The following is a 26738-nucleotide window of genomic DNA, read 5'->3' on the forward strand; positions in this document are numbered from 1 at the left end:
GCCAGGTCGCGTCTATATTAATGCCAGCCCAAGAGTGCTTCGCGTTTCTCTGATTGGCCACGACGCCCATGTGACCGCGGCGCACGGCAGAGCGGAAATAGGCTGCTGCTCCGGCGAAAGAAAGACAGACGCTAGTTACGTTTATATAGAGAGGCGATAAATTAATAAAACGTTAAAAAAAAAAAAAAAAAAAATTGAAGTGATTCGAACTGACTGCAAACTGACCGCAGGCTCGACAGCAAGCTGAGGAACGAGTTGAGCTAACCGTCGATGTTAAAACAGGGGGGATTACGAATGCATAATGCCGTGGCAACCTATGCGCCTCTGCCGCTCCGCTCTGCCGCGGGGCGGTGCTAGGCGTTGTCACGTGGGCCGTCGCGGCCAATCAGAGAAACGCGGAAGCCACTCTTGGGCTGGCATTAATATATAGGCCGCCGGGTCCGGGAGTCGAACCTGCGACGTCCGCGTTGCACTGCAGTGCGTTACGTGGTGCGCCACCCTGGGGCCCCTGATTTAGCTTTTTTTTTTTTAAATCTTTTTCCGTTTTTCTCCCCTCCCAATGTTAGTCGTTATGCCAATTCCCAATCCCCTTCCTGGTCGTTGCGCACTCTACCCCCTACCGTCGGTCTGGGAGGGCGGAGACTATCGCATGCTTCCTCCAACACATGTGTAGCCAGCCCACCGCTTCTTTTCACCTGGCAGCGCGGACTCTCACTGGGGGAGTGTAACGTGTGGAAGGTCACACTACCTCTCCTAGATCCTTCCCTCATGCTGTGCAGGCGCCCCGACCGAACTGTAGGAGTCGCTGTTTTACAACGACCAGGACCCACCCTCGCCGGCTTCCCACCCGCTAACACTGCCAATTGTGTCAGTATGGACGGTCGGCCAAGCCGGAGGCACCGCAGCTGGATTCGATCCCACTGTCTCTGTGGTGGTAGACAGACGCTTAGTCCGCTGCGCTACCCGGCCGCCCAGATTTAGCTTTCTGTCGTCGTGGCGACACGTGGTCCTCGTAACGCTAGAAGTACAAGAGGACACGCACACACACACACACACACACACACACACACACACACACACACACACACACACACACACACACACACACACACACACACACACACACACGCACACACACGCACACACACGCACACACACACACACACACACACACACACACACACGCACACACACACGCACACACACACGCACACACACACACACACGCACGCACACACACACACGCACACACGCACACACACACACGCACGCACACACACGCACACACACACACACACACACACACACGCACACACACACACACACACACACACACACACACACACACGCACACACACACACACACACACACACACACACACACACTAAGAGGCTCTCTAGCACGAGGCGTTATCGCCGCCTCGCTGTATCTATATCTGGGTGCGCTCCTTTCATATATAGCCCTAGATATAAGTAGAGATGGCGGCGGTATGAGCATTAGTGTGTCGCAGCATAGGGGTCAGAGGTCGAGTCTTAATCACGATGTGACATAGATACAGCACTCTATTAGAGTGTGGATGCTACCAGGTGTTGTTCATTATGACACTCGGATACCAACGACGAGAGCGCGGGTCGAGTCGAGTCGATGGAGAGACGAGAGCGGAGGCGAATAGACGCAGCTCCTTTCTAGCGAAAGATTATCCAGGTGTTTGATGGAGCAAATATATATAGAGTATATAGATATGATATGATACATTTATTAAGCTCTACAGTACATAACACTGGAACATGGATACATCCCCCCCCCCCCCCCCCCCTTCTCAGCAATAAATACATAAACACAGCACATCCGGTCAGGAGCTTGGTTAGTGTAAGGGGGGGGGGGGGGGGAGGGGGGCCAAGGGAGTTCAGGGTCCGAATGGTGGTAGAAAACGACGAGCACTGCATCTGTCATTGCAATGATATTCACAGATGTGCTTTGTGTGAAACACAATTTTACACAGATTTTCTCCGTTCAATCAACTTCAACAAGAAATCAAACGACAAAAGTTAGTCGACTACGAGTCTCTCTGGTGGAGGATGGCGGCGTGTGTGTGTCCGTCCTCTCGTTGCCATAATGTGTCGCCGGCGTTAGTTCCGTTTGTCCTCATGAGTCGACCACACAGGACCGGCTGGAGGATTTGTCCCCCGCGTCCACAGTATTCCATTACATCATCATCATGGCAGACATCTTGGTAGGCAAAACGACAGGTAATCATGGAACAGGTGATAATTATTAAAGGACAACCGTGTGGCCAATGAGCTTATTGTATATTCATCATGGCACAATATTGGTATCGGACATGCATACTGTGTCATGAAAATACTCCCCCCCTCTCGCTGACCGTGGGGGGGGGGGTCGCAGTGGAACCTCCCTTCACTGCCACGCGACAGCCGGTTAACCCTTTCACTGTGACAATACAGAAGGTTAGCCCTTTACTCTGCGGATACAGAGCTAATGATGCTAATGATGGAGCATCGCCGTCGGTTGTGTGATAGTAAAGGGCTAACCTTCTGTCGTGTGGCAGTGGAAGGGTTAATGCAGCAGCTCATGAACACTCCTACCTTGTTTTCTTTTTTCGTTTTGATCTTTGAACCGTCTGGCCGGGCGTCGCTAGGTAACTCGCTCTTTTTGAGTGCACTCGCTCCCACAAAGACCTCCCTTTAAGACCCCTTATGAATATTCTTTTTCATTCTTTGTCAATTTGAGGCCTTCCCCTTTCACAATGTGTTATAGGTTACTGTATACAATGGTCGTCCAAGAACTGATGTGAATTATATTAATGAATAACAAACGGAAGTAGTTCTGGGCGGCAAAAATGTAGGCATGCTGCCCCATTCTCGTTCCCTGTCCCCAGCCAGTACTAAGCACTGGGACCTTCTGGTTCCCTGTCCCCAGCCAGTACTAAGCACTGGGACCTTCTCGTTCCCTGTCCCCAGCCAGTACTAAGCACTGGGACCTTCTGGTTCCCTGTCCCCAGCCAGTACTAAGCACTGGGACCTTCTCGTTCCCTGTCCCCAGCCAGTACTAAGCACTGGGACCTTCTCTCGTTCCCTGTCCCCAGCCAGTACTAAGCACTGGGACCTTCTCTCGTTCCCTGTCCCCAGCCAGTACTAAGCACTGGGACCTTCTCGTTCCCTGTCCCCAGCCAGTACTAAGCACTGGGACCTTCTCGTTCCCTGTCCCCAGCCAGTACTAAACACTGGGACCTTCTCGTTCCCTGTCCCCAGCCAGTACTAAGCACTGGGACCTTCTCGTTCCCTGTCCCCCCCAGCCAGTACTAAGCACTGGGACCATCTCGTTCCCTGTCCCCAGCCAGTACTAAGCACTGGGACCTTCTCTCGTTCCCTGTCCCCAGCCAGTACTAAGCACTGGGACCTTCTCTCGTTCCCTGTCCCCAGCCAGTACTAAGCACTGGGACCTTCTCTCGTTCCCTGTCCCCAGCCAGTACTAAGCACTGGGACCTTCTCTCGTTCCCTGTCCCCAGCCAGTACTAAGCACTGGGACCTTCTCTCGTTCCCTGTCTCCCCAGCCAGTACTAAGCTCTGGGACCTTCTCTCGTTCCCTGTCCCCAGCCAGTACTAAGCTCTGGGACCTTCTCGTTCCCTGTCCCCAGCCAGTACTAAGCACTGGGACCTTCTGGTTCCCTGTCTCCCCAGCCAGTACTAAGCACTGGGACCGAGTGAGGAAGTGATGGCTGACTGCTACACGCCAGGCGCTAAAAACGATCAAAGTAGCCGATAAGACTAAAGACGCACGGGAACAGCGTGTGTTAAGAACCCATTTGAGAACCACACATACAGTGGCGACAGTGGCTCAGGAGGTAGAGCAGTCGTCTGGCAATCCGGAGGTTCCCAGTTCGATTCCCGCTCCTCCCGGGCAGCGTGTCGATGTGTCCTTGAGCAAGACACTTAACCCCTAATTGCTCCCGATGAGCAGGTTGGCACCTTGCATGGTCGCCTCCGCCGTCGGTGTGTGAACGTGTGAGTGAATGGGTAAAATGTGAGGAACAAATTGTAAAGCGCTTTGGATAAAAGCTGCTATATAAAAAAAAGCAGCCATTTAACGTTTACATACGACATCGCTTGAGAGCAAGGGGTCTCGGGGAGCTCAATCTGAGGAAAGGGACTCAAAACCCCCCGGGATAACTGGAAATGTTTGATCCGCTTAGACGAGTCGACTTGAAACAACAAACCAATTCATGAGAAAGAGTGGCACCGCCTGCCCCGGCACTAAACTGATGCTTTTCGTGCCGCCGTTATCTTTTGTTGTGATTTTGTTCCCGTGTGTGTGAGAGAGCGGGAGGATGAGTGACAGCTGCACATTCATCCCACTGGCTCACGCTGCCCCCTTGTGTTTGTCACGAGTCAGTGTGTCAATCAAGCTTGACATTAGACTTGAACCCGACCGACCAGGAATAATAGGAATCCCTGTCGAGGAGGATGTGATGTGACCCACGTGAGCCGCTGGTGTTGTTGCCCGTGATCACTGGAGCGTGGCGTGTGCCGGTACCCGACCGGAGGCCCACCTCGGAGAGGATGAGTCGTCAATAAGCCTCCCTATAGTGGCGGGTTTAGCACAGATTGTAGAGATATATATATATGTGTCAGTGGATTAGATGTCTGTTGTCTACAGGTCTGAATTCCCTGTAATCTGTTTTATAATCCCAGACCCACAGTGAGTCTATGATCTGCATTATCTCTGCAACGCTACTCTCGCAGGGTTGACCTCTGACCCAGAATGAGGGTGTTTTAGGATGTTTTATTTAGGGGGTGCTCTTACACACAGATGGGAATACCTCATCAAGCGAAACCTCGGGACTATTATAGCATTGATGTTGCCGGCCCCCCGTTGAAGATTGATTCAATGTTTATAAAGATCGGAAATTAGAATCAGAATATTTGTCAAATACAGATAATCTTACAGTAACATTTTACAGTATAAACACACATGGTACACTAACAATAGAACATCTTACAGTATAAACACACATGCTACACTAACAATATAACATCTTACAGTATAAACACACATGCTACACTAACAATAGAACATCTTACAGTATATACACACACATGCTACACTAACAATAGAACATCTTACAGTATAAACACACATGGTACACTAACAATATAACATCTTACAGTATAAACACACATGCTACACTAACAATATAACATCTTACAGTATAAACACACATGGTACACTAACAATAGAACATCTTACAGTATAAACACACATGGTACACTAACAATATAACATCTTACAGTATAAACACACATGGTACACTAACAATAGAACATCTTACAGTATAAACACACACGCTACACTAACAATAGAACATCTTACAGTATAAACACACATGGTACACTAATATAACATCTTACAGTATAAACACACATGGTACACTAACAATATAACATCTTACAGTATAAACACACATGGTACACTAACAATATAACATCTTACAGTATAAACACACATGGTACACTAACAATATAACATCTTACAGTATAAACACACATGGTACATTAACAATATAACATCTTACAGTATAAACACACATGGTACACTAACAACATAACATCTTACAGTATAAACACACATGGTACACTAACAATATAACATCTTTACAGTATAAACACACATGGTACACTAACAATATAACATCTTACAGTATAAACACACATGGTACACTAACAATATAACATCTTACAGTATAAACACACATGGTACATTAACAATATAACATCTTTACAGTATAAACACACATGGTACACTAACAATATAACATCTTACAGTATAAACACACATGCTACACTAATAATATTACATTTTACAGTATAAACACACATGGTACACTAACAATATAACATCTTACAGTATAAACACACATGCTACACTAATAATATTACATTTTACAGTATAAACACACATGGTACACTAACAATAGAACATCTTACAGTATAAACACACATGGTACACTAACAATAGAACATATTACAGTATAAACACACATGCTACACTAACAATAGAACATCTTACAGTATAAACACACATGCTACACTAACAATAGAACATCTTACAGTATAAACACACATGGTACACTAACAATATAACATCTTACAGTATAAACACAGCAGATTATGAATATAACTTGTATCCATACATTCAGTTCTATGTACATGGGTTTTAGACCAAAATAGAGGGGCAGCATGAGCAAGTCGTAAGCGTTAAAGAAGTGGCGTACACTGCGGGCACTACGTGTGCACGTGCTGACGAGTCACGTAACGCCGTTTACCGTCCCGTATAACGGGGGGAGATTCCACCGACCGCACGTCTTTGAAACGGAGCGGAACATGGCGGCAAAACGGAGAAAGATTCACTGGTGATTTCTGATGGAGACACAGTAGCATCAAAACGTTAGTCTAAGTCAGGGGTTCCCAAACTTTTCAGGCCGGGACCCAGAAAATAAGGCGTCAGAGAGCCGCGGCCCAATGCACATCGTCAGGCTATTAAATTAATTTTTTTTTGCCAGGCGACCGATTTTTTAAGCCAAATATCACTTCAATCCTATTAAGTTAGTTCAAGTTAGTTATTCATTTATATGTGCTATTTATGAGAGGGCTAACTTGTTGCAAAATAATAATGATAATAATAATAGCCTCATTACTGTAAAATACTATTGTTGCTTTGGTTGTTTTCAGCGTTTTATGTGCATAATCTGTTATTTAGTTTGAAATGTTCGTTGAAATAAGTAGATTTTTCGTTTTTGTTTATTTATTAAGTTAATATAAAACCATATAGTCACATTTTAGAATACAATAGAATAGAATTTTAGAATACAACTAGAAACACTGTCCTGGCCTGCTTCTAAGTTCAGTGGCCTGACAAAAAAAATAAAAAAATTTTTTTTGACTTTTTTATTATTATTATTATTTTTTTAAATCATCTTGCGGCCCTCCCTTGGCTGCTCGCCCCCCTCCACTGGTCTAAGTGACCTTTGACCCGACCCCCCCCTCTCCCTCCCAGTCTGCAGCTCGGAGCCCGAGGACGTGCAGGCCGCGCCCCATAACTACACCAGCCTGCTGGTCATGTGGGAGCGGCCGCGCGCCGTGTACGACGGGGGCATCGAGAAGTACGCCGTGAGCTACAAGCTGGCCCGGGGGCGGGACGCGCCCACGCTGCAGTACCTGACGGACGGAGACCAGGACGTGGTGAGTAGTGGTGTGTGTGTAGAAAGGACTCTGATGGGTTGTTACCACCAAGCAGTGTTAATTTTGGCAGCTATTTAAATTTTAGTTTTAGTCTTAGTCATGTGTCAAATGCTCCTTTTTCGTTTTCATCATATTTAGTCACCTTCATTTATTTTTCTTTTAGTCTTAGTCAGTTTTAGTCTCGATTTTGTCTTTTTTGTTTTAGTCTAGATTTAGTCGCAGAAAACGGATGACATTTTGGTCTAGTTTTCGTGAATGAAAAAAAAAGCATTTTATTCTCTTGTAATGTAATTCTATGTACCGCTACAGTCAGTCAAATTCACATTCATTTCTATTGGGATCATAGATTCATGTAGACGCCCCTCTCCCCTCTCCCCCCATAACGTAATGAGTTAAAGATGTAAACAGTTAAAGACCCTCACCAGTCTTAAAATAACAAAAACAGTCAAGTGAACCAAACGTTTCCACAGCCCATGTGAAGCAATAATAATAAAATAAATAAATAATAAAAAATAATATATATATATATACATACATATAGAGCATAGAAGTGCTCCACATATATACACCATAAGACATAATCAAACCAATAGTTTTAGTCTTAGTCATGTGTCAAATGCTCCTTTTTCGTTTATCATATTTAGTCACCTTCATTTATTTTTCATTTTAGTCAACTACAGGTCTGAGCATTTTAGTCTTAGTCAGTTTTAGTCTCGATTTTGTCTTTTTTGTTTTAGTCTAGATTTAGTCAGGGGAAAAAGCTTCATTGACGACCATATTTAGTCATCATTTTTGTTGACAAAATTAACACTGCAACCGAGCCTACATGACTTCTGCGCTGAGGCCTCAACAGTCACAGGAATATGGCTAGTTTCCCCGGCAGGCCTTGGTTGCAACGTGGCGGACACATGGAAGTCGGACACATTTTTTGCAAAAACAATGATATTTATTTAACAACTATTTCTAGTAGATAGATAGATAGATAGCTAGATAGATAGATAGATAGATAGATAGATAGATAGATAGATAGATAGATAGATAGATAGATAGATAGATAGATAGATAGAAAGAATCCCCTTGGGGAAATTCGGTGACATACACACACAGCCTCATTATAGGAATATTCCACAATTGTTACATTTGACAGTAATAATGGCACACATATGACTGCACAATTGCAACTGAAAAAATACATGTTTATGCAGAGATGGTCACTTGTAACCTTGTACCTGGAGATACACTAGCATGAGTCTGACCCTCCTGACTCCCTCTCCTTTTTTTTTTCTTTTTTTGTTAAATTATTTTTGTTCCTTTTGCTAAATAAATTTTTCAATTTATTTTTTCGTTTCTTATCCTACTGTATGTCCTTAAAGAAATGTAAAAATCCCCCCCCCCCCCTGGGTTGTTTATGAGGCGTACTCGGATTATACAGCTTATTTTGATTATGCTGAATACTTTGAAAACAAATTGAATAAGATGGAAGAGCCTGAGTAACAAATGTCATTGACTATGTGAATCAAGTATATTATACTGTATGATTAATGCAATGTGATGTTCATTATGACACAAAATAAAGAAAGTAAAAAAAAAAAAAATGGCACACATAAATTCACACAGCGTGCACATTTGTTGATGACATGCAGGACTACAGTAGATCTTGAGACTACAGATGAATGCGTATATCTGCTGCCACTCTGCAAGGCCACGGAGGTCGAGCGTCGGCGGGAGTCGGAGGGAGGGAGGGGGGTAGGAGGGCTGGTCCACAGCCACGGTTGCAGCTAGCGGTGGGGGGGGGGGGGGGGGGGAGGAGATAGTATGTATAAAGGACTGAGGATGATGCACATTATCTTATATACCATCACTGGGACACCGGTTGATGTTTGTGTTTGTGTTGGGTTATCAATATTTCAATATTTCAGCACTCGTCAATATTTCAGCACTCGCTTTACGGCGGCACAGGCTTTTCTCGCCCGTTAATGTGAGTGAAGTTAGCCACACATTAATATAACGATCGGTTGTTCATGATGAACTTATCAAATAGTTTCTCTCTCTCTCCCCCTCTTCTCCCCTTAACGTGCATCTCCTCCCACCACCACCAACCACCAGGGGCGATCCTGCAGGACATGTCTCCGAACGCCAGCTACGTGGTCCAGGTGGTTGCTGTGTGCACCAACGGTCTGTACGGACGCACCAGCGACCAGCTGACCGTCGACATGCCCATCGACGACCCCGGTAAGAGCGACGACCCCCGCCCCTCCCGTCTCCACGGAGAACGCGCTTAGATTTTCTCACGTGTTACATGGAGACATTGCCTGTTGTCGCTGCCCCCTACTGGGCTGATCTAGTAGTTCCCTGGGTCTCGCTGCGTGAGAAGGAGTCGCTGCAGACTTATTCAATATTCAAGTCCTACTATTGTAGCTAATCCACCGGCTGAAGAGATGTTACTCTGAAAGAGAGGGTTAGGTCGATGTTTAGAAATACTCACCCGATGTGGTTGCTATATTTTTACCACCAACTTTTAACGACTGAATAGTCCCACCCCCCCACCACCACACCGTCCCTCTACAACCCCCTCCCCCCACCCCCACCTCGGCCCCTTATTTCTTTAAAGAAACGTGTCCATTGTCCCTGACATCCTTCATTTTGACCCCCCCCCCCTCCACGAATGCCATGAAGTTGTGAACTCAGTGTTTGTGTGTGTCCTCCTCTGTGTCTAGTTCTCCTCTCTCTCTCTCTTTCTCTCTCTCTCTCTCTCTCTCTCTCTCTCATCTCTCTCTCTCTCTCTCTCTCTCTCTCTCTCTCTCTCTCTCTCTCTCTCTCTCTCTCTCTTCTCTCTCTCTCTCTCATCGCACTCCTCTCGGGGGGGGGGATCTCACCAGCATGTTTATTACGCATAACGTTTGTACTCTCATGTCTACGGTTCTCACTTGTCTTCTATTACTATGCTTGTCGTGTGTGTATTCTCATTCAAATGTGCTTCCTCTATATTCCAAAGATGTTTGCTTTGGTTCAAGGGTCATATCCTGTGTTGTGTCCCACGTCGCAAAGAAAGACAAAGCCGCCATCTTTGTTTTTTTTGTTTTCTTTTTCAATGGCCGCCCTTGCCTCCTCCTAGCATCACAGTAAGAGAATGTTCGCATGCTGTGCAGCATTTATATATAACAACATGGATTGGAATGGCAATGCTGGTAACTTTGTATTTCATGACTGAAGTTGGATAATAAACAAAAAATGCCTTGCAAAGGGAAAAAAAAATCCTTTTGCATCATATTTCAGTGTCATCTTGCATGAATGAGTGGTGATTCTGCCACATTCAATAGATTAGTGGAAACTGAGCCGCATGTTGTGCCCCCTGCCCACCTGGTGAGCGTGTTGGCAGCAGTAATGTAACGACAGCAAGAGCAGCCGCTCGCCGTCAGAACCGACGTCCCTCTCATTCAGTCACCCGTCCAATTCATTAAACCTGTAAAAACCTCCCATGCCTCACAAACCAGTTTGATCTGGCCTCCATGATGTGTGACTTATTCAGGTAAGAGCCCATTTTGTGTGTGCGTGTGTGCGTGTGCGTGTGCGTGCGTGTGTGTGTGTGTGTGTGTGCAGTGTGCGAACCATAGCATGGTCTTCGGGGGAGCGGGGGGGAGGGGGGGCAAAAAAAAAAAAAAAGCTCAGAGCGTTTTCCTGAGTCTCGCGACTGCCGCGGCTCCGCCCACTTCCTCGATGTTGATTAGTCGGTCAAAAAGAGTTACCTTGATGAGCGCGCTCCTCTCCAAAAGTTTAACTAGTTTCAACTTTATGCCCCAAACGCTGCCGCCGAGGCGCGGCGCTGGGAAAAGGAGCGCGCCTGTCGCATAGAATGGAATAGAAAGGAGCTGACAACTCATAAAACGTCCCCGGTCAACACGGGCCATAGGCTATAGGTATGAGTATTACAGAACCACACATAGTCCACACCACACAGGTGTCTAAATACACATGCTCAGATTAACCCCTCTGATCCAACACTGTCTAAAATTCACACACAACAGTCCTATTTACACATAAACACACGGATGAACCAATACCGAACAACAAGTCCACGACCAAACACATCGAGTCTAACATTATTATAGTAGGCAAACAAATGCAACATTATCGCCACCTGATGGTGAAGATCTGCCCAATTCTCAAAATCTGCATGTCACAGAAGTAGTCCCCGCAGCAGGCTGCTTCGCCTTCTTTGTAAAATCAAAATAGGTTAGAAGGCTTACTTCTTTGATATTTCGTTTAACTTTCGACACTATCCTGGAATCATACCTGTATTTATTTATTTTAAACAGCGGGTGAAGTTTGATTTGTGCCTGCAGGCTGCAGTGCAGCGCCGCCACGCTCCGAATGGTAAACGCAAGAATAGCATGCATGTTGCATGCGTATTACGAGTAGGGTATATCTGCAGTGCCGCAACCCCATAGATTTATGCTATTGTCTATTACGGTGAATTAGTGCGCAAATCATTAATCATACATCAAAATAGCCTAATTGTATTATTATACACGATGAGGACGATACAGAAAATGACAGAAAAATGAGAAATGCATGGCAAAAATAGCATTTATTGTCAGTATTTTAGAGACCCCCCAAGTCATGTTTTCAGGGGAGCTGATGTTGATCTAAGGGAGCCATGGCTCACCGAGCTCCCCCATGGTTCGCACCCTGTGTGTGTGTTTAGGGGGGTGTCGCCAGATGCATGAAATAATCCCAACATCATAAGTGCATGGTGTGTGTGTGTTTGTTAACACTGTTTTTATTATTTTTTTTATGTTTTATATTTATTTTTATTTGTATTTTTAATAATCTGCTTCAGGTGGTGTGGGTGTGGTGGACAACCTTTCCTTTTTTCAATCTCTCGCCTGTCATTTCATCCCTCAAATGAAGAACGGAGAGTTTTTATTCAGGCTCGTGAAATGTTACAACATGGAATGCGGATAATAAACTCATTTGACCGGCGATTATGAAATGTTGAGAAATGCAGAACGTTTTTTTCCCCACACAATGATGTCTTGGTGTTTGTAATACCTCTCTCTCCCTTTTGTTGTTTTCAAGTTGTGTCTCCCCCGGTCCACAATGCCTTTTTATTTTTATTTTTATTTTTATTTTCGGTTTCAGTTTCATTTCAGTTGGAGTTGGATTTTCAGTAACATTGCTAACTTTCAACTGTAGCATAATCCTGAGGGAAAGTAACTAATTAAAACGTGGGTTCAGGGTTAACACAAACTGGATTAAGATCTTGACAACTTGAAATGTTAATACATTATTCGCCTCAGTGTTGTCCAGTTTGGCATGGACGCTGATATAACTACTGTACGTGTCTATATTATGTTCCAACATGTGTTCATTTATTTCATTTATTTTCAGGAAATGCGCTGGAGCCAGACTCAAATGAATTCGATGAGGAAGTAAGAACTATATTTATTTTATTCATGTCCCAGTGTTCATAATAACGATATAGTATAGTTATATGAGTACTGGCTGAGCGTCCTGCTCTTCGCCATCGAGATATACCTCATCTCCAGTACCTACTGTACTTCATCAACGAATAAAACAAATACACCCAGCACCTGCCAGGCCCCGCCCTAGTGACGTACTATATAAAGCACTAGGCGTGGTCACCACTCGCTCTTCCTCGGAAAACAGTTTCCAATAGAAAAGTTTCCCAAGGGACCTCAGGGCTCGCTAAGAGCAGGACGCTCAGCCAGTACTCATATAACTAGGTTATATACATAACCTATCGTTATATAGTCGTACTGGCGAATCGCGTCCTGCTCTTCGCCATCGAGATATGGGGACAGAGCAGACGCGAGGACCGACAAATGCACCCCCCGAGGACCCGAAAGCCCACATCAGGGAGGGGGGAGGGGAGTCCCGTCACCCCTCCTTCCTAGTGAAGAGGGGGCGGCAGTCAACTCCACCCAAGTGCGAAAAAGAGGGAACTAGAAACCTCCAAACGCACAACACAGGCGGGACCACGTGTGACACAACACCTTGTGGTCCACACCCACACATCCCTGCTAACCCACCGAAGGACGGGAAGCAGGAGAGGTTCCAGACCTCAGAACTGCCTGGGAGACAGAACCCCCGGTCATGTCCATGAGGTAAAACCTTACGAAGGGACCCGGTGAGGACCATGAAGCCGCAGCACAGATGTCCTCCACCGAGGCCCCACCTAGCAGGGCGGCAGAGGCCGCCACCCCACGAGTGGAGTGCGCCCTGGCGCCCCCAGGGGGAGCCAGCCCGGCCAACGTGTAGCAGAGGGCAATGCCCTCGCACAACCAATGGGACAGGCGCTGTTTCGACAGTGCCTTACCAGCACGAGAGCCACCGTAACAGATAAAGAGCTGATCAGTAGCCCTGAGGCCCTGAGTACGGCTGAGGTAAATCCCCAAAGCCCGGACCGGACATGACTGATGAAGGCCCGCCTCCAACTCACTAGCGTGAGGAGGCGGATGAAACGCCTGAACCATAATATCCCTGGAGCGGAAAGAACTCCGGATATTTTTTGGCACGAAGGCTGGATTAGGCCGCAGAGTGGCACCGCTATCGAAACGAATAGACAGACACTCGGGCCGCACCGAGAGAGCACAAAGCTCACCCACGCGCTTAGCGGAGGTGATGGCCAGCAAGAACGCAGTCTTGAACGACAGCTGTTCCAAAGGCGCTTGCTCAAGAGGCTCAAACGGGGCCTTGGACAACCGACGAGGACCAATTGAAGATCCCAGCTCGGAGCCAGAGAGCGTGTCACTAACTTAAGGCGCCGAGCGCCAAGCAGGAAACGCTTCACAAGAGGGTGGCTGAACAACACAACACCCTCAAACCCCTCATGATAAGAGGATATAGCTGCAGCATATACCCTCACCGTCGAAGCCGACAGTCTATCAAGGAGAGACTGAAGGAAAGTAAGGACAGCATCCAGGGGGCAGGACACCGGGTCCCGGCCCCCCACCTTACACCACTCTTGGAACATACGCCACCTACCCGCGTAAAGCGCGATAGTGGAGGGAGCACGCACATTCCGGATGGTGTCAACCACAGAAGGGTCCATCCTCTCCAGACTCACCCTCTCACCAGCCAAACCATCAGAGGCTGATCCAGCACCGGGGGCTGCCACAGCGACCCGCACGCTTGAGAGAGGGCCCTCGCCGACCAAGGAACAGGCCACGGCGGGGCTACCAATAGCTGGATCAGGACCGGGAACCACACAGCTGTGCCCCGGTCTGGCGCAACCAGGATCACGGTCCTGTGCTCCCACCGTACCCGCTCCAACAACTGACCTACCAGGTGTGTGGGGGGAAAGGCATACAGAAGCCCGGGCGGCCATGGATACACTGAGAAGGCATCCACCCCCAAGGGAGGATTGTCTCCCTGGCTGACCGAGAACCACAAGGGGCACTTGTGAGATTGTCTGCTCGCAAACAGATCCACTGAAGCTTCCCCGAAGCGATCCCAGATCTGCCTGACTATGTCTTGGTGCAGTTCCCACTCGTCGTGACGAGGACCGCCCTGTGACATCATATCCGCGCCCACATTCTCCTTGCCAGGGATGTGGAGCGCCCTCAGACTGCGCAGATTGCGTGACGCCCATAGCCAGAGCCCGACCGCCGCCCGGTGCAGACGGGTGGAGCGTACTCCACCCTGCCTGTTGATATACGCCGCTGCCGTCATACTGTCCGTCCTGACTAAAACGTGCTTGCCTACCACAAAGTGGGCGAGCCGTCTGAGGACCAGGAGGACCGCCTTCAATTCCAACACATTGATGTGCAGGGTAGACCGGGCAGCATGGATCATCCAGCTGCCCCCTACTGCGTCGGTCCGACACGTCCCTCCCCATCCCGTGAGGGAAGCGTCGGTGAAGACCGTGACGTGTGAACGCCTGCTGCCCATGGGGACCCCGTTGGTGAGGATACCAGTCCTCCTCCAATGGGCGAGATCCCCCTGTATCGACAAAGGAACCGTCAATCGTTTCCACTTGTCCCTGACCGGGTCTATTCTCATACTGGAGAACCACCTCTGTATCCTCCTCATGAAGAGGAGGCCAAGAGGGACCACAGCGTGAGCAGATGCCATCATACCGAGCAGGCGCATCACCTGCAGCGCCGTGACCGTCCCTCCAGGACGGAAACCCCCGAGCGCGTGGAGGATGGACACCCTCCGTCGCTCCGAGAGGGTTGCCCTCATGGGCCTTGAGCTTAGAATCAAGCCCAAATACTCCACCTGTTGACTGGGAAGAGGCGTACTCTTCTTCCAGTTCACAGCAAAACCCAGCCTGGTGAGGAATTCCACCACCAGCCTGGTATGAGACCTGGCGACCTCCTCCGACCGGCTGAGGAGCAATATGTCGTCGAGATAGAAAATAATTCGTATCCCCTGACGACGTAGAGGCTCCAGCGCTGTCTCTACACACTTGGTGAATGTGCGGGGAGCCAGAGAGTAGCCGAACGGCAACCTCTGGTATTCGTACACTACGCCCTGAAATAAGAACCGTAGGAACTTCCTGTGAGGAGGGAAAATCGGGATGTGAAAATACGCATCCTTCAGGTCTATGGAGGTGAACAAGTCTCCCACCCTGACAGCAAGTAGCAGGTGTTTGACGGTCAACATTCTGAATGGTCTCGCTACAATCAGACGATTGAACGCGGACAGATCCAGTATAGGTCTGACCCCTCCCGTTTTTTTGGGCACCAGAAAATAACGGGAGTAGATGCCTGACATCGCGTCCTCTCTCGGAACCACAACGACGGCCTGCTTCACCAACAGAGATTGGATCTCGTCGGCCAGAGCTGTCACTGCTGCTGACCCTGATAATATGGTCTGCACCAAACCTGAAAATGGAGGGTGGGGTTGTGCGAACTGCAAAACAAGCCCCCGCCTCAACGTTCTCTCTACCCATCTCGACATATGGCACTCTTGTAGCCATATGTGATAATAATCCCAGAGCGCACCCGCCGTCAACTGGCGCTGGGCCACAAGGAACAGTAGATAGGGGGCCCGGTCCCTCCCGCTGTGCGTAGCCTCTGAACCTGCCAAAGCGGACAGGGCGGTCGCACCCAAGGGGGGACCCTGACAGAAAGGGCCGGTTTGATACGGGAGAAGCTGACATCAAACTAGGTGACACACGCTCCCCCACTGAACACCCCTCCAGAACATGCTGAGGAGTTGTTCTGCAGCCAGACATGCAAGGCGTGAGGACCCCATGGGTTCCTACACACCGTAGCCCTGCAGTGATATTGCTACCACCCAAATCACGCGCGCCTCTTCTTTTCAGACCACTGCCAGGCATCAACGTGATACCCCGCCTGGCGAAGGCGAGGTCGGGGTAACCCGTGCTGAGCATTCTTTCGAAGAGGCCTCGAGTCCCCCTGCTGACCACCGTCAATAGTGGCAGCGTAACACCAGGCTCACCAATCGCACAACGTGTGGCGAGGGAGCCAGGTGACAGCACAACATTCTCACGGACAGACCCAGGCTCAGCCATCAACTGGGTGTCAGCCCCTGTCCCCATGAGAAGCGAAACGTGGGGCCACATGCGCTTCAATGAAGGCTTGCGGCCCGCAGCCAAAGGAAAACAATCAGAGCCCCTTTTCCGCTGGTGACGGGGGAAGGAGTGATCGGGGAGCGGGCTGCTCGTGGCAGAACGGCGACGGCTTGTATATTCCAAGCCGAGCACATCCAACATGGCCGATCCCTCGGCCGCCAAGGCTGTCGGCCTTGTGGACCCCTGTTGACTCGACGCCCAGGGTACCACTGGCGGGGGAAACATGGCCGCCTGTCGAGGGCCTCGCCACAGTCGCTGACGAGGCCGTGCTCCAACCTCTGGCTGCATAGCGTGAGGCGGTGTGGGACCTAGGTCAACAACCGCCCACGTCTCCACAGAACGACCAAAGAGTCCTTCCGCGGAAAGAGGAGCCGTGAGGAGAAGAAACCTTTCTTCCTCCCCAAGAGGAGACTGCTCCAACCAGAAATGCCTATTAACAAGCGTTGATAGCATCCTAATCCTCCCTGCAGTTATAGCTTGCGACTGAGTCAAGATCTCTATAACACCAAAAACATGCTAAATGTTTTCAGCGTCGGCTGGTCCTGTAGCCCCACTACCCGACGCTAATGTGGACAGAAAAACAGTCAGCTGAGCCACAACACTGGCCGCAGCTAAATTCCATCCTGTAGCAGTATAGCTCTCATCAGTCCATACTGCCACCTGCCGGGCCGACTCGCTCTCAAGCGTCGGCTTCCGGGTGGGACACCGTTCAACCCCGCCAGGGCACAGGATCGATGCTACCTGGCTCTCAATCCACGGCACACCCGCCCTGCGCCCTGTTGTCAACCCATTCACCCGTAAAAAGGGTAAATAAGACTCAGCAAAAACCCGCACATTAGCTACCGACTGACCTTCATCAATGAACCGGTTAAGAGGAGGGAAAAGCAGTGACATCCCACGGCGGGGAACATTAAAACAGTGACCCAGCATTATAGCAGTAGTGTTAGCAGCGCGCTCCAGGATAGCCTGGAAAACGTCCAACTCAGAGGGACGTTCACCAAAACATCCCGCCCCTGGCACCGACACACAACTCGGTTGTGTAACAAAACAACCAGCAGCATTACTAACACCAGCGTTAATGCCTGATGACACAGAGCCTACCTGTGTACGAGCCGGCTCGATAGCCAAACCTTGCACGCTGTCCCTCGATCTGCTGCCACAAGATGAGGAAACACCAGGATAGACCCGACGTGTCGTTGGAACATGCCGTGAATATTCCAGGGGTAGGCAAATCTCCGGTAAGCACTCAACACTGCGTAATTTCTCTAAACTTTTCATTACAACTAGTTTCACAGGGTGCAAGCATCCGCCATGATGGAAACGAAAATAGAGGAAGAGCGAGTGGTGACCACGCCTAGTGCTTTATAGTACGTCACTAGGGCGGGGCCTGGCAGGTGCTGGGTGTATTTGTTTTATTCGTTGATGAAGTACAGTAGGTACTGGAGATGAGGTATATCTCGATGGCGAAGAGCAGGACGCGATTTGCCAGTACGACTATATAACGACATTGACGCTGCATGGATTCCATTTGTATTCCGTTGCCTTCTGTAATTCTTTATGCTACCACCAGGGGGACTATGACGTCGGTCAGTCCTGGAATGAACCGGTTCAAACCGAGGATTACAACGTGGACTGGACTTCTACAAAACCCAAAACTAGGACCACGACCCGACTGCCGAGTCTCCCCTTGCCAGGCGTCAGAACCACGCCCGAGTCCACCCACAGCAGAACCACGCCCGAGTCCGCCCACAGCAGAACCACGCCCCCCGAGTCCGCCCACAGCAGAACCACGCCCGAGTCCACCCACAGCAGAACCACGCCCGAGTCCGCCCACAGCAGAACCACGCCCCCCGAGTCCGCCCACAGCAGAACCACGCCCGAGTCCGCCCACCGCAGAACCACGGCGCCTCATCGAGTTATAACCACCTCCAGAGCGAGTACTAAACAGCACAGTACCACCAGAGTGCCAGCAGGGGCCCCCGTCTCACCGGGAAACGGAGCCAGCGGCACGACGCCCACTCGCACCACGACTCCCACTCGCACCACCACCACCAGCGCCGCCACAGTGGCGTCTCGCGCCCGGGACACCAGCAGCACAACAACAACACGCCTCACCCCCGGGAGGACTAGCCACGGCGTGGCGCGTCCCGTAACCCAAACCAACCAGGGAGGAAGGAGTGAGTCCACTGCCGCCGGGGGGGGGAGACCTCTGCCCGAGAGCCGGACCTCCGCCCCCTCCTCCTCCTTCTCCGGAGCGGAAGTCCCCCTCCGGCCCACGAGCCCCAGCCTGCCCTTCGCGTCGTCCACCACGACCTCCACCCCGTTCGGTGCCGGCGTTCTCTCTCGGACCACGCAGCCGGTGTTCAACGGTGAGCGACCCTCCGTCGTCCCGCCCCCCCCCTCCTCCTCCTCCTCCTCCCCTGTGTGTGACGCCTCGGAACCCCCCGGCACCGCTCCCCCCGCCCGCCTGCATGCCCCTCCCTCCTCGCCTCCGGCCCCCCCGCATGCCCCTAGCGCTCTGCCCTTCTCCTCTCCCGACGAGCCGGCCCTGGCTGCCCCCGCCCCCGCCTCCGTCACCCCCACCCTCCCCGCCTCCGTCACCCCCACCCTGCCTCACCGCCACCCTCCCAGCGCCTCCATCACCCCCACCCTGCCTCGCCTCCACCCTCCCCGCCCCCCGCACCGCTCCCTGTCTGGTGGGGAGACTGCCCTTGTCTCCCCTGGTGGTGGAGTGGGTGATGATGAGTATGATGATGGTGATGATAATGATGATGAAGGTGATGTGTTGTCTGGTTCCTCCACCGTGGGATCTTTGGGTGACCCCTCCCCCTTTAGCGACACCCCCCCTCTCCGGGCCTCGTCCCCCCCCTGGGACCCGTCGTCTAGCTTCCCCGCCGCGCCCTCCTCCGTCTCTCCCGACCGCGCTCTGCAGCCCTCGGTCGTCCTGTTGCTTCACAACCTCTCTCTCTCCGGCGCCACGCCGGGCCTGACCCGCTCTGTGGGGTTCGAGGACTCGTCGGGTTACGCCACCGGGAGCGCGGTAGACTCTTTCCTCTCAGAACTCAGCGGTGACGGGTTTCCGTTCGCTAGCGGCATGGACAGCCTGTGCCCCTGCGATCTGGAACCCTCCGTGTCCTCGTCGTCGTCGTCGTCGTCCTCGCTGCATGCCTCTCACGTCGTCCGCCCCTCGGCCCGGGGCTCCGCCTCTCACGTCCGCCCCGCCCCCTCGGCCCGGGGCTCCGCCTCTGGTCGTCCTCCTCCGGTTTCAGCTAGTGGTGTAGACTCTCTCTCTCTGGTGGGTTCCCTCGGCCTCTCTGTAGACCAGCCTCTGACCTCCTCCGCTGGTAGCTCTCCCTCCTCCTCACCCTCTCCCTCCTCCTCACCCTCTCCCTCCTCACCCTCTCCCTCCTCCTCACCCTCTCCCTCCTCCTCACCCTCTCCCTCCTCCTCACCCTCTCCCTCCTCACCCTCTCCCTCCTCACCCTCTCCCTCCTCACCCTCTCCCCGTGCCCCTCTTCTCCCAGGTGACCTGCCCCTCTCTGTTACAGCCACGGTGTCTGGCTCCAAGGACCTCTGGTTCTCTGCGTCGTCGGACAGGGACTCTGTCCTCCAACCCTCAGCCCCTCTCTCGCCCTCCTCCTCCTCTCCCTCCTCCTCTCCCTCCCCCAGCGCCCCAGAGGGACAGACCCCAGACGCTAGCAGTAGCACCTCCGGCTCCGACGGTGTAGATCAGGAGTCGGACCGGGTTCAGAGCTCGGCCTCCGGAGAGGTCGGTCCCACCGTCGCCCTCTCCCTGACCCCCGGCCTGACCCCCACCCTGACCCCCGGCCTGACCCCCTCCCTGACCCCCGGCCTGACCCCCGGCCTGACCCCGGACGACTCGGAGGAGCGCTCCTCTGCGTTCTATTTCGAGAACGAGAGCGGCGGCGGCAGCGCCGTCAGCGCCGAGGCGGAGGGCACTCCTCCTCCGGTGCCGGTGTCCGCGGTGACCCCCGTGGCGACACCGCCCCCCGCACCCCCCCGGTCGCTGGGCGGCGAGGAGGAGAGCGGCTCGGGCCTTTACGACAACGAGACGTCCTCCGACTTCAGTATCTCCGAGCGCACGGAGCGAGAGTCGGAATCGGAGGAGGAGGAGGAGAAGGAGGAAGAGCAGCCCGTTGCAGGTAAAGAAAAACTACATCTGTCCCGTAGTCGGAGTGGGGGACGCTGCAGTACCACTCCGTGTCAGTGGGGGACACTGCAGTCCGTGTCATTCCAGTGGATCAGGGGGAATGTTTTGGACGTTCAAAAGACTACTAATCCACCATCTGTCTGCACATTTAATTTCATCTGTGAGAGAGTGATAGAGAGAAAGGTGACGTTACATATACAGGTGGTCACCATGTCCTTTTTTTATAGATGTATTTATTTATTTTTGCATCCGCAATCATTATCATTATCCATCATCATTGTTTGTGGTCTCTTTACTTTGCCGCCATGTTCCTGTACATTAATCTGCATCGTTTTAAAAGGATATTCAGTGGATCTTCCACTTATAATGTAAATTAGCCCTGGGTTCTTTTAATTGACTGTCGGCGAGGTGAGCAGCAGAGATGAGACAGATGTGGCAGTCTCCAGTTTACTGAACTCTCACAGCACGAATAGATCACAATCTGGACTCCAGGCATGTAACTCCACGCAGGGAGAGCACAGTTGCACAGAAGCCCAGATAATACAGAAGTCAGCTCATTTATACATTTGTCGTTGGACACACCTCTTTCTGGTTTGATGATTGATAGCCGTCACCGTCATTGCTGAGGACAAAGGGAATATGAGCGGGAATATTAGATGGGAATATTAGATACGAGGGAGGGGGATTTCGGGGGATTCCAATACGTGCTTCTTCGTAGGGGTGGGGGCCTGAACTAATGAGCCATCCGGAGTCCCCCGGTCGTGGGGGCCTGCATGTCTGTGTGTATATGAGTGTGCTCATTGTCCTACCCTAGTCATTACTCTTTTAATTCCGTGCTCATCGTGACACTTGAGGCAGTTCATTGAGAGTTCGAAGAGTTCCATGACAGTTGGTGTGTATCTGTGTGTATGTGTTTGTAAGTGCGCGCGAGCTATGTGTGTGTGTGTGTGAGACTATCCGTGTGTATGTGTTTGCAAGTGTGTGCGAACTATGTGTGTGTGTGTACGTGAGTTTGTGTGCGTGTGAGGGAGGCCTAGAGCCATGTGTGTGTGTGTGCGAGACGGACCGTGCCCGTGTCGCCTGCACCAAGGGTCAGCAGGTCACATGCAGGGAAGAGGAAGACACACAGACACACAGACGCCAGGCCCCATTAGGCATATTATACATTATGGCCTTTAGATATAAGACATTACCAGACATTATGAACTGATGAACCTATCAACTTAAGATATTCGACATCAATGAACTGAAAAACCTATCATCAAATATATCACCCTACAAACGGGTATGACAGTAGTTTTGATGGTTTATCCCTTTCAGTCCCCCTTTGTCATAATCAATAATTATGACACAACCATCAACCATCAAACACACATCAAAACATGCATTAAGTATTGACCTGTCAAAAGGCCAAAACTCAACCAAAATCGAAGGTCAGGAACAAATGCAGTACATTTCTGGAGTGTGCGTGAGCTATGTGTGTGTGTGTGTGTGTACGTATCTACGTATGGGACGACCATCAATACTACACCAGACTTGCACTTAATCTAAGAGGGCGTGTATATTATATAAGCGTGAAGCTTGACTATACGGGGGGCCCAGAGGAGAGAGAGAGAGAGTTGGGTGCGGTCAAGGAGGGACAGAGAGAGATAATAGAGAGAATTTAGAGTAGGAGACAGTCAGGTGGGAGTCAAAATAGAACGAAGCGTATGGTACAGCAGAGGTTCTAGCAAAACCTCCTCGCATGCTGGAGATCTCAGTCCGTTACATGTGACAAATAGATGGCCCAGAGGTCACCCAGTCCCTGATCCCCTGATTGATTGATTGATTGATTGATTTTTATTGTGGAGTAAAAGAGACGGCATCCAAGGGATAAAAACATGAGAAAGTGCAAGCACTTATTTCCATCATGGTCCCTGATTTTGGACATGGACAGACATCATAAAACATAGAGCATCATAATAAAACATACTAAAACAGAGCATCATAATAAAAACATAGAGCATCATAATAAAACATAGAGCATCATAATAAAACATCGAGCATCATAATAAAACAAAGATCATCATAATAAAAAAACAGAATAAAACATAATAGCAACCCCATACAAAAAAAGCACTTCCTACCCTCTCCTTCCTATGGCTATTATATACTTCACTGGCTAGCCATTTCTTTGTGGCACGTCTAAAACTTCCCCCCTCTTCGATGTTTTTCAGGGCCACTGGAAGCTTGTTCCACTCCAGTGCTGCAGAATATAAAAATGTATTTGTGCCCATTAGGGAGTTAAATCTTGGCAGAATAAAATCCGTACTGCTCCTTCTAGTGGAGTATGAATGATTGTCACGGAATCGATTAAAATAATTAGATAGATATTTCGGACCTGTATTTTGAACTATCTTGTGTGTGAGACCTAATTTGATGTGAATTACCCTTTTATTGACCGGAAGCCAGTTTAGTTGCCTAAAGAAAGTTGGCCCTAGGTGAGTGCGTGGAGGTAGTTTAAGGACTACTCTAATTAATTTGTTTTGAGCTGTCTGAAGTTTATTTTTCAGGACCTGTGGAGCGCCACTGAACCAGGAGGTGGCAGCATAGTCAAAGTGACTCTGTACTAATGCGCCCGCTAGCATTTTAAGTGTTGCCTGGTCCAGTAGTTTCCCTTGTCTAGCTAGGAATTTCGTTTTCTGGCAGATTTTAGTGTGGGCTTTTTTAGCCATGGCCTCTCCTGTAAGGTGTTTGTCCAGTATGCAGCCTAGATATACAACAGAATCCTTGTTTGTTATTTGCTTCTCACCTACTCTTACCTTCATTTCAATATCTTTACCAAGCCGTTTCTTTGATCCAAACAGGATGGCCTCTGTTTTTCCTAGATGAAGAGATAGTTTGTTATCTGACAGCCATGTCTGCACATTTGATAGCTCCTCACTAAGGGTCCTCTCCACTACTGCCAAGTCCTTATGGGAGACCAGAATAGCTGAGTCATCCGCATAAAGAAAAAGGTCTGATGAACAGGCATTCTTCATATCATTTATGTAAATGAGAAAGAAGAGCGGCCCCAGGACACTCCCTTGAGGCACCCCGCAGGTGATCGCCTGCACAGTCAGTGGGGAGAGGGAGACGGGGGAGGAGGAGGATGTCCTTCGAGACGACTGCCTCCATCTCGCCAGTAGAGTCTAGTGTCTTTAGACAGGAGGGACCGTAGATGGGCATGGGATGGAACGGACCAGAAGGGGAGAGAGTGGAGGGCCGTACCGGGTGAACCGTCTTCTTTTTTCTTTTTCACTTCAATCGTCCATCTTTTAACACACATCATCAACTCTGCCACCATGCAATTACCGGGCTCTGCTCCTCCGGGCTAATTGCCAGAGGCCACACATTAGATCAAAACCGTGAAATGCCAAACAATTATACAATATAAACCAGGAAACAAATATGAGGGTATCAATTCGAACAGTCATCAAAATTCATTGCCGTAACTTTATAAATAATAAACAAAAAAATAAATTGACATCAAATTGACATTAACCTCATTTCACCAGGATTTTTTAAAATATGGAAACAATGCTTGACACTCTCGATTTTAAAATATGGAAAAGATGCTTACTATTTATTCCAACTAGAATTTAGGATAGTTCAGTTACACACTATTTATTCCAACCAGATTATACTCTAAAACAGTTCACTCACATTTTATTTATTTCAATCAGATTATACTTTAAAACAGTTCAGTCACATTTAGCACAATTTCAATAAAATTAGGCCTCCTCATTTTATTTATTCTATTATTCTAATATTCTTATTTCAATTCATTATTTCAATTCATTATTTCAATTCATTATTTCAATTCATTATTTCAATTCATTATTTCAATTCATTCAGTTCATTCAGTTCAATTCATTCAGTTGTTGATTCCACTCACACCCACCCTTGAGACTGTGAATCCAACAGTCTCAACCCCAATCTTCAGCAGGCCACCAGGTAGAGAGCGCCGAACGACACTTACAAATGACACTCCATCACCTAACCATGAGTATATGCCAGTCGCTCAGCCATCCCCCACTACCAACACAATTTAGTCACACCAATACCTCAACCCCCAGAGGACACTGCATCATACTAGTTTCCAGTCCGATGTTCTTCAGACTCCCGTTGTCGGCCCCTCCTCCTCAATTTGGTACCAATCAGCCCTACATTTTCAGGCACCATCGAGCCTCAGCTCGTGGCATATCTTCCAGGCTCACGCGAACGTAACCGTGGTTATCTGAACTCACCTCAAGGCATTTTTCGACCCCAAGATCAGTCAGTCATCACAGTTACTGGTTCCCGACTCTCGTCCTTTTTGAGGACCGCATAGGAGTAGGGCCTAGCCTTGGTATGGCCTTCAGCACGACCACAGTGTCCCCCAGGAGTCTGGCTATGAAATAGACGACAGCTGAACGTTCTCTGTACATATACTCATCGTCTACTCGCTCAGCTTGCCGTGTTCGTTCAGTCACCCCCACCCCCGACAGCCTGTTGAAGAAACAAATCACAACAGAACACCACAGCTTACTCAACAACCACAAGCAGATTTCAATTCATCTAGACACTTTTTACGAGAAAACCCATTGATTGAAACATATACAAAATGCGTAAAGAACCACTCAACTTTCAGACTTCCAGTCCTGGCTCATTGGCGTCACTCTCCACGCTCATTATCACCCATTTCACGAATGAAAAAATAAAAAAAACTAGGACCAAATCAAAAGACAAAATTAAAAGACAAAACATATACTTCAACAAAACATGCAGTAATTGAATCCTCGACAAACACCCACTCAGTCAAAAAATTTAAGGAAATAGAAACCAAATTAAAACCAAATATCACCTACACACGTACAAACACCACACATCAGACATATACCCATGCATCTACCAACAAAACTATGACAAACAACATCTATCACTCAAACACAACAAAACAAACATGCTGGTTCCAAACGTATTAGTCAACACTGCCTTCCACACCGGTATCAATACAATAAATGTTCCACACACATGTATTTGAAACATAAATGCAGAATCACGCATTCATACAACAGATAGACATGCATTTTAGTATCGCATAGGCAAACAAACATATTAGTGGCTTCCCTCCCTGTCTACTCCAACCTCAGCCATTCAGTCTGAGAGAGACAAGAGAGAGAGAGAGAGTGTGAATGGGAGAGAGAGAGAATAGTTAGGGCGAGGGCGAATGTGATAGGGAGAGGGGGCAATGTCAAAAAACTGTTCAGACAAAGGCCACAGGTAAGTGAATGTTAAGTGCCTCACTCAAAGGGGCTGTGGTGCTTTTGCGCCCCTCCCCCTTTGGCCTGAGTTGTCATACCTGTTACCCTGCACCGGTTCTCTCTGTCGGGCAGGTAGGTACGGAGCCCTGTAGGGACATTCGCGGGACCAATGACCAGGCATAGAAAACAAAAAACAGTCTCCTGACCCTGGTACATCAGGTGGGTAGGGGGTATATGGGTAGGGGCCATCCCTGGACCACTGACCACACAAGAAACAGTCTCCTGATCCTGATGGGGGGTAACCCCGCGGTTCATTACCCCGCCCCCTTAGTACGCTCTCTGCCCATTTAACAAATCGTTTACTCGCTTTAATCCTCTCTCTCTCGACTACCATGTCTACCCATCTTGAATGTGTGGCCAATAACACCTGTCCCACGCTACCTGGATCACAGGCTTCCCACCTCTGGAACACCCGTTCAGT

The 26738-nt window shown here is 49.4% G+C and overlaps 1 protein-coding gene across 1 annotated transcript in view; it reads left to right on the top strand.

The window, feature by feature from the left end:
- The window catches only part of LOC311244788 (receptor-type tyrosine-protein phosphatase zeta-like), a gene marked incomplete at its 5' end in the record, with an annotated part of 193581 nt that overhangs the window by 114798 nt on the left and 52045 nt on the right, over window positions 1–26738 (top strand). Inside the window, 5 exon segments of the mRNA XM_084334475.1 lie at window positions 7073–7261; window positions 9364–9489; window positions 12649–12689; window positions 18393–20166; window positions 20347–20985. Coding sequence (XP_084190601.1) covers window positions 7073–7261; window positions 9364–9489; window positions 12649–12689; window positions 18393–20166; window positions 20347–20985 — 2769 coding nt within the window.

The sequence above is a fragment of the Notolepis coatsorum genome, assembly GCF_963971535.1.
Source record: "Notolepis coatsorum genome assembly, chromosome: 18".
NCBI lineage: Eukaryota > Metazoa > Chordata > Actinopteri > Aulopiformes > Paralepididae > Notolepis > Notolepis coatsorum.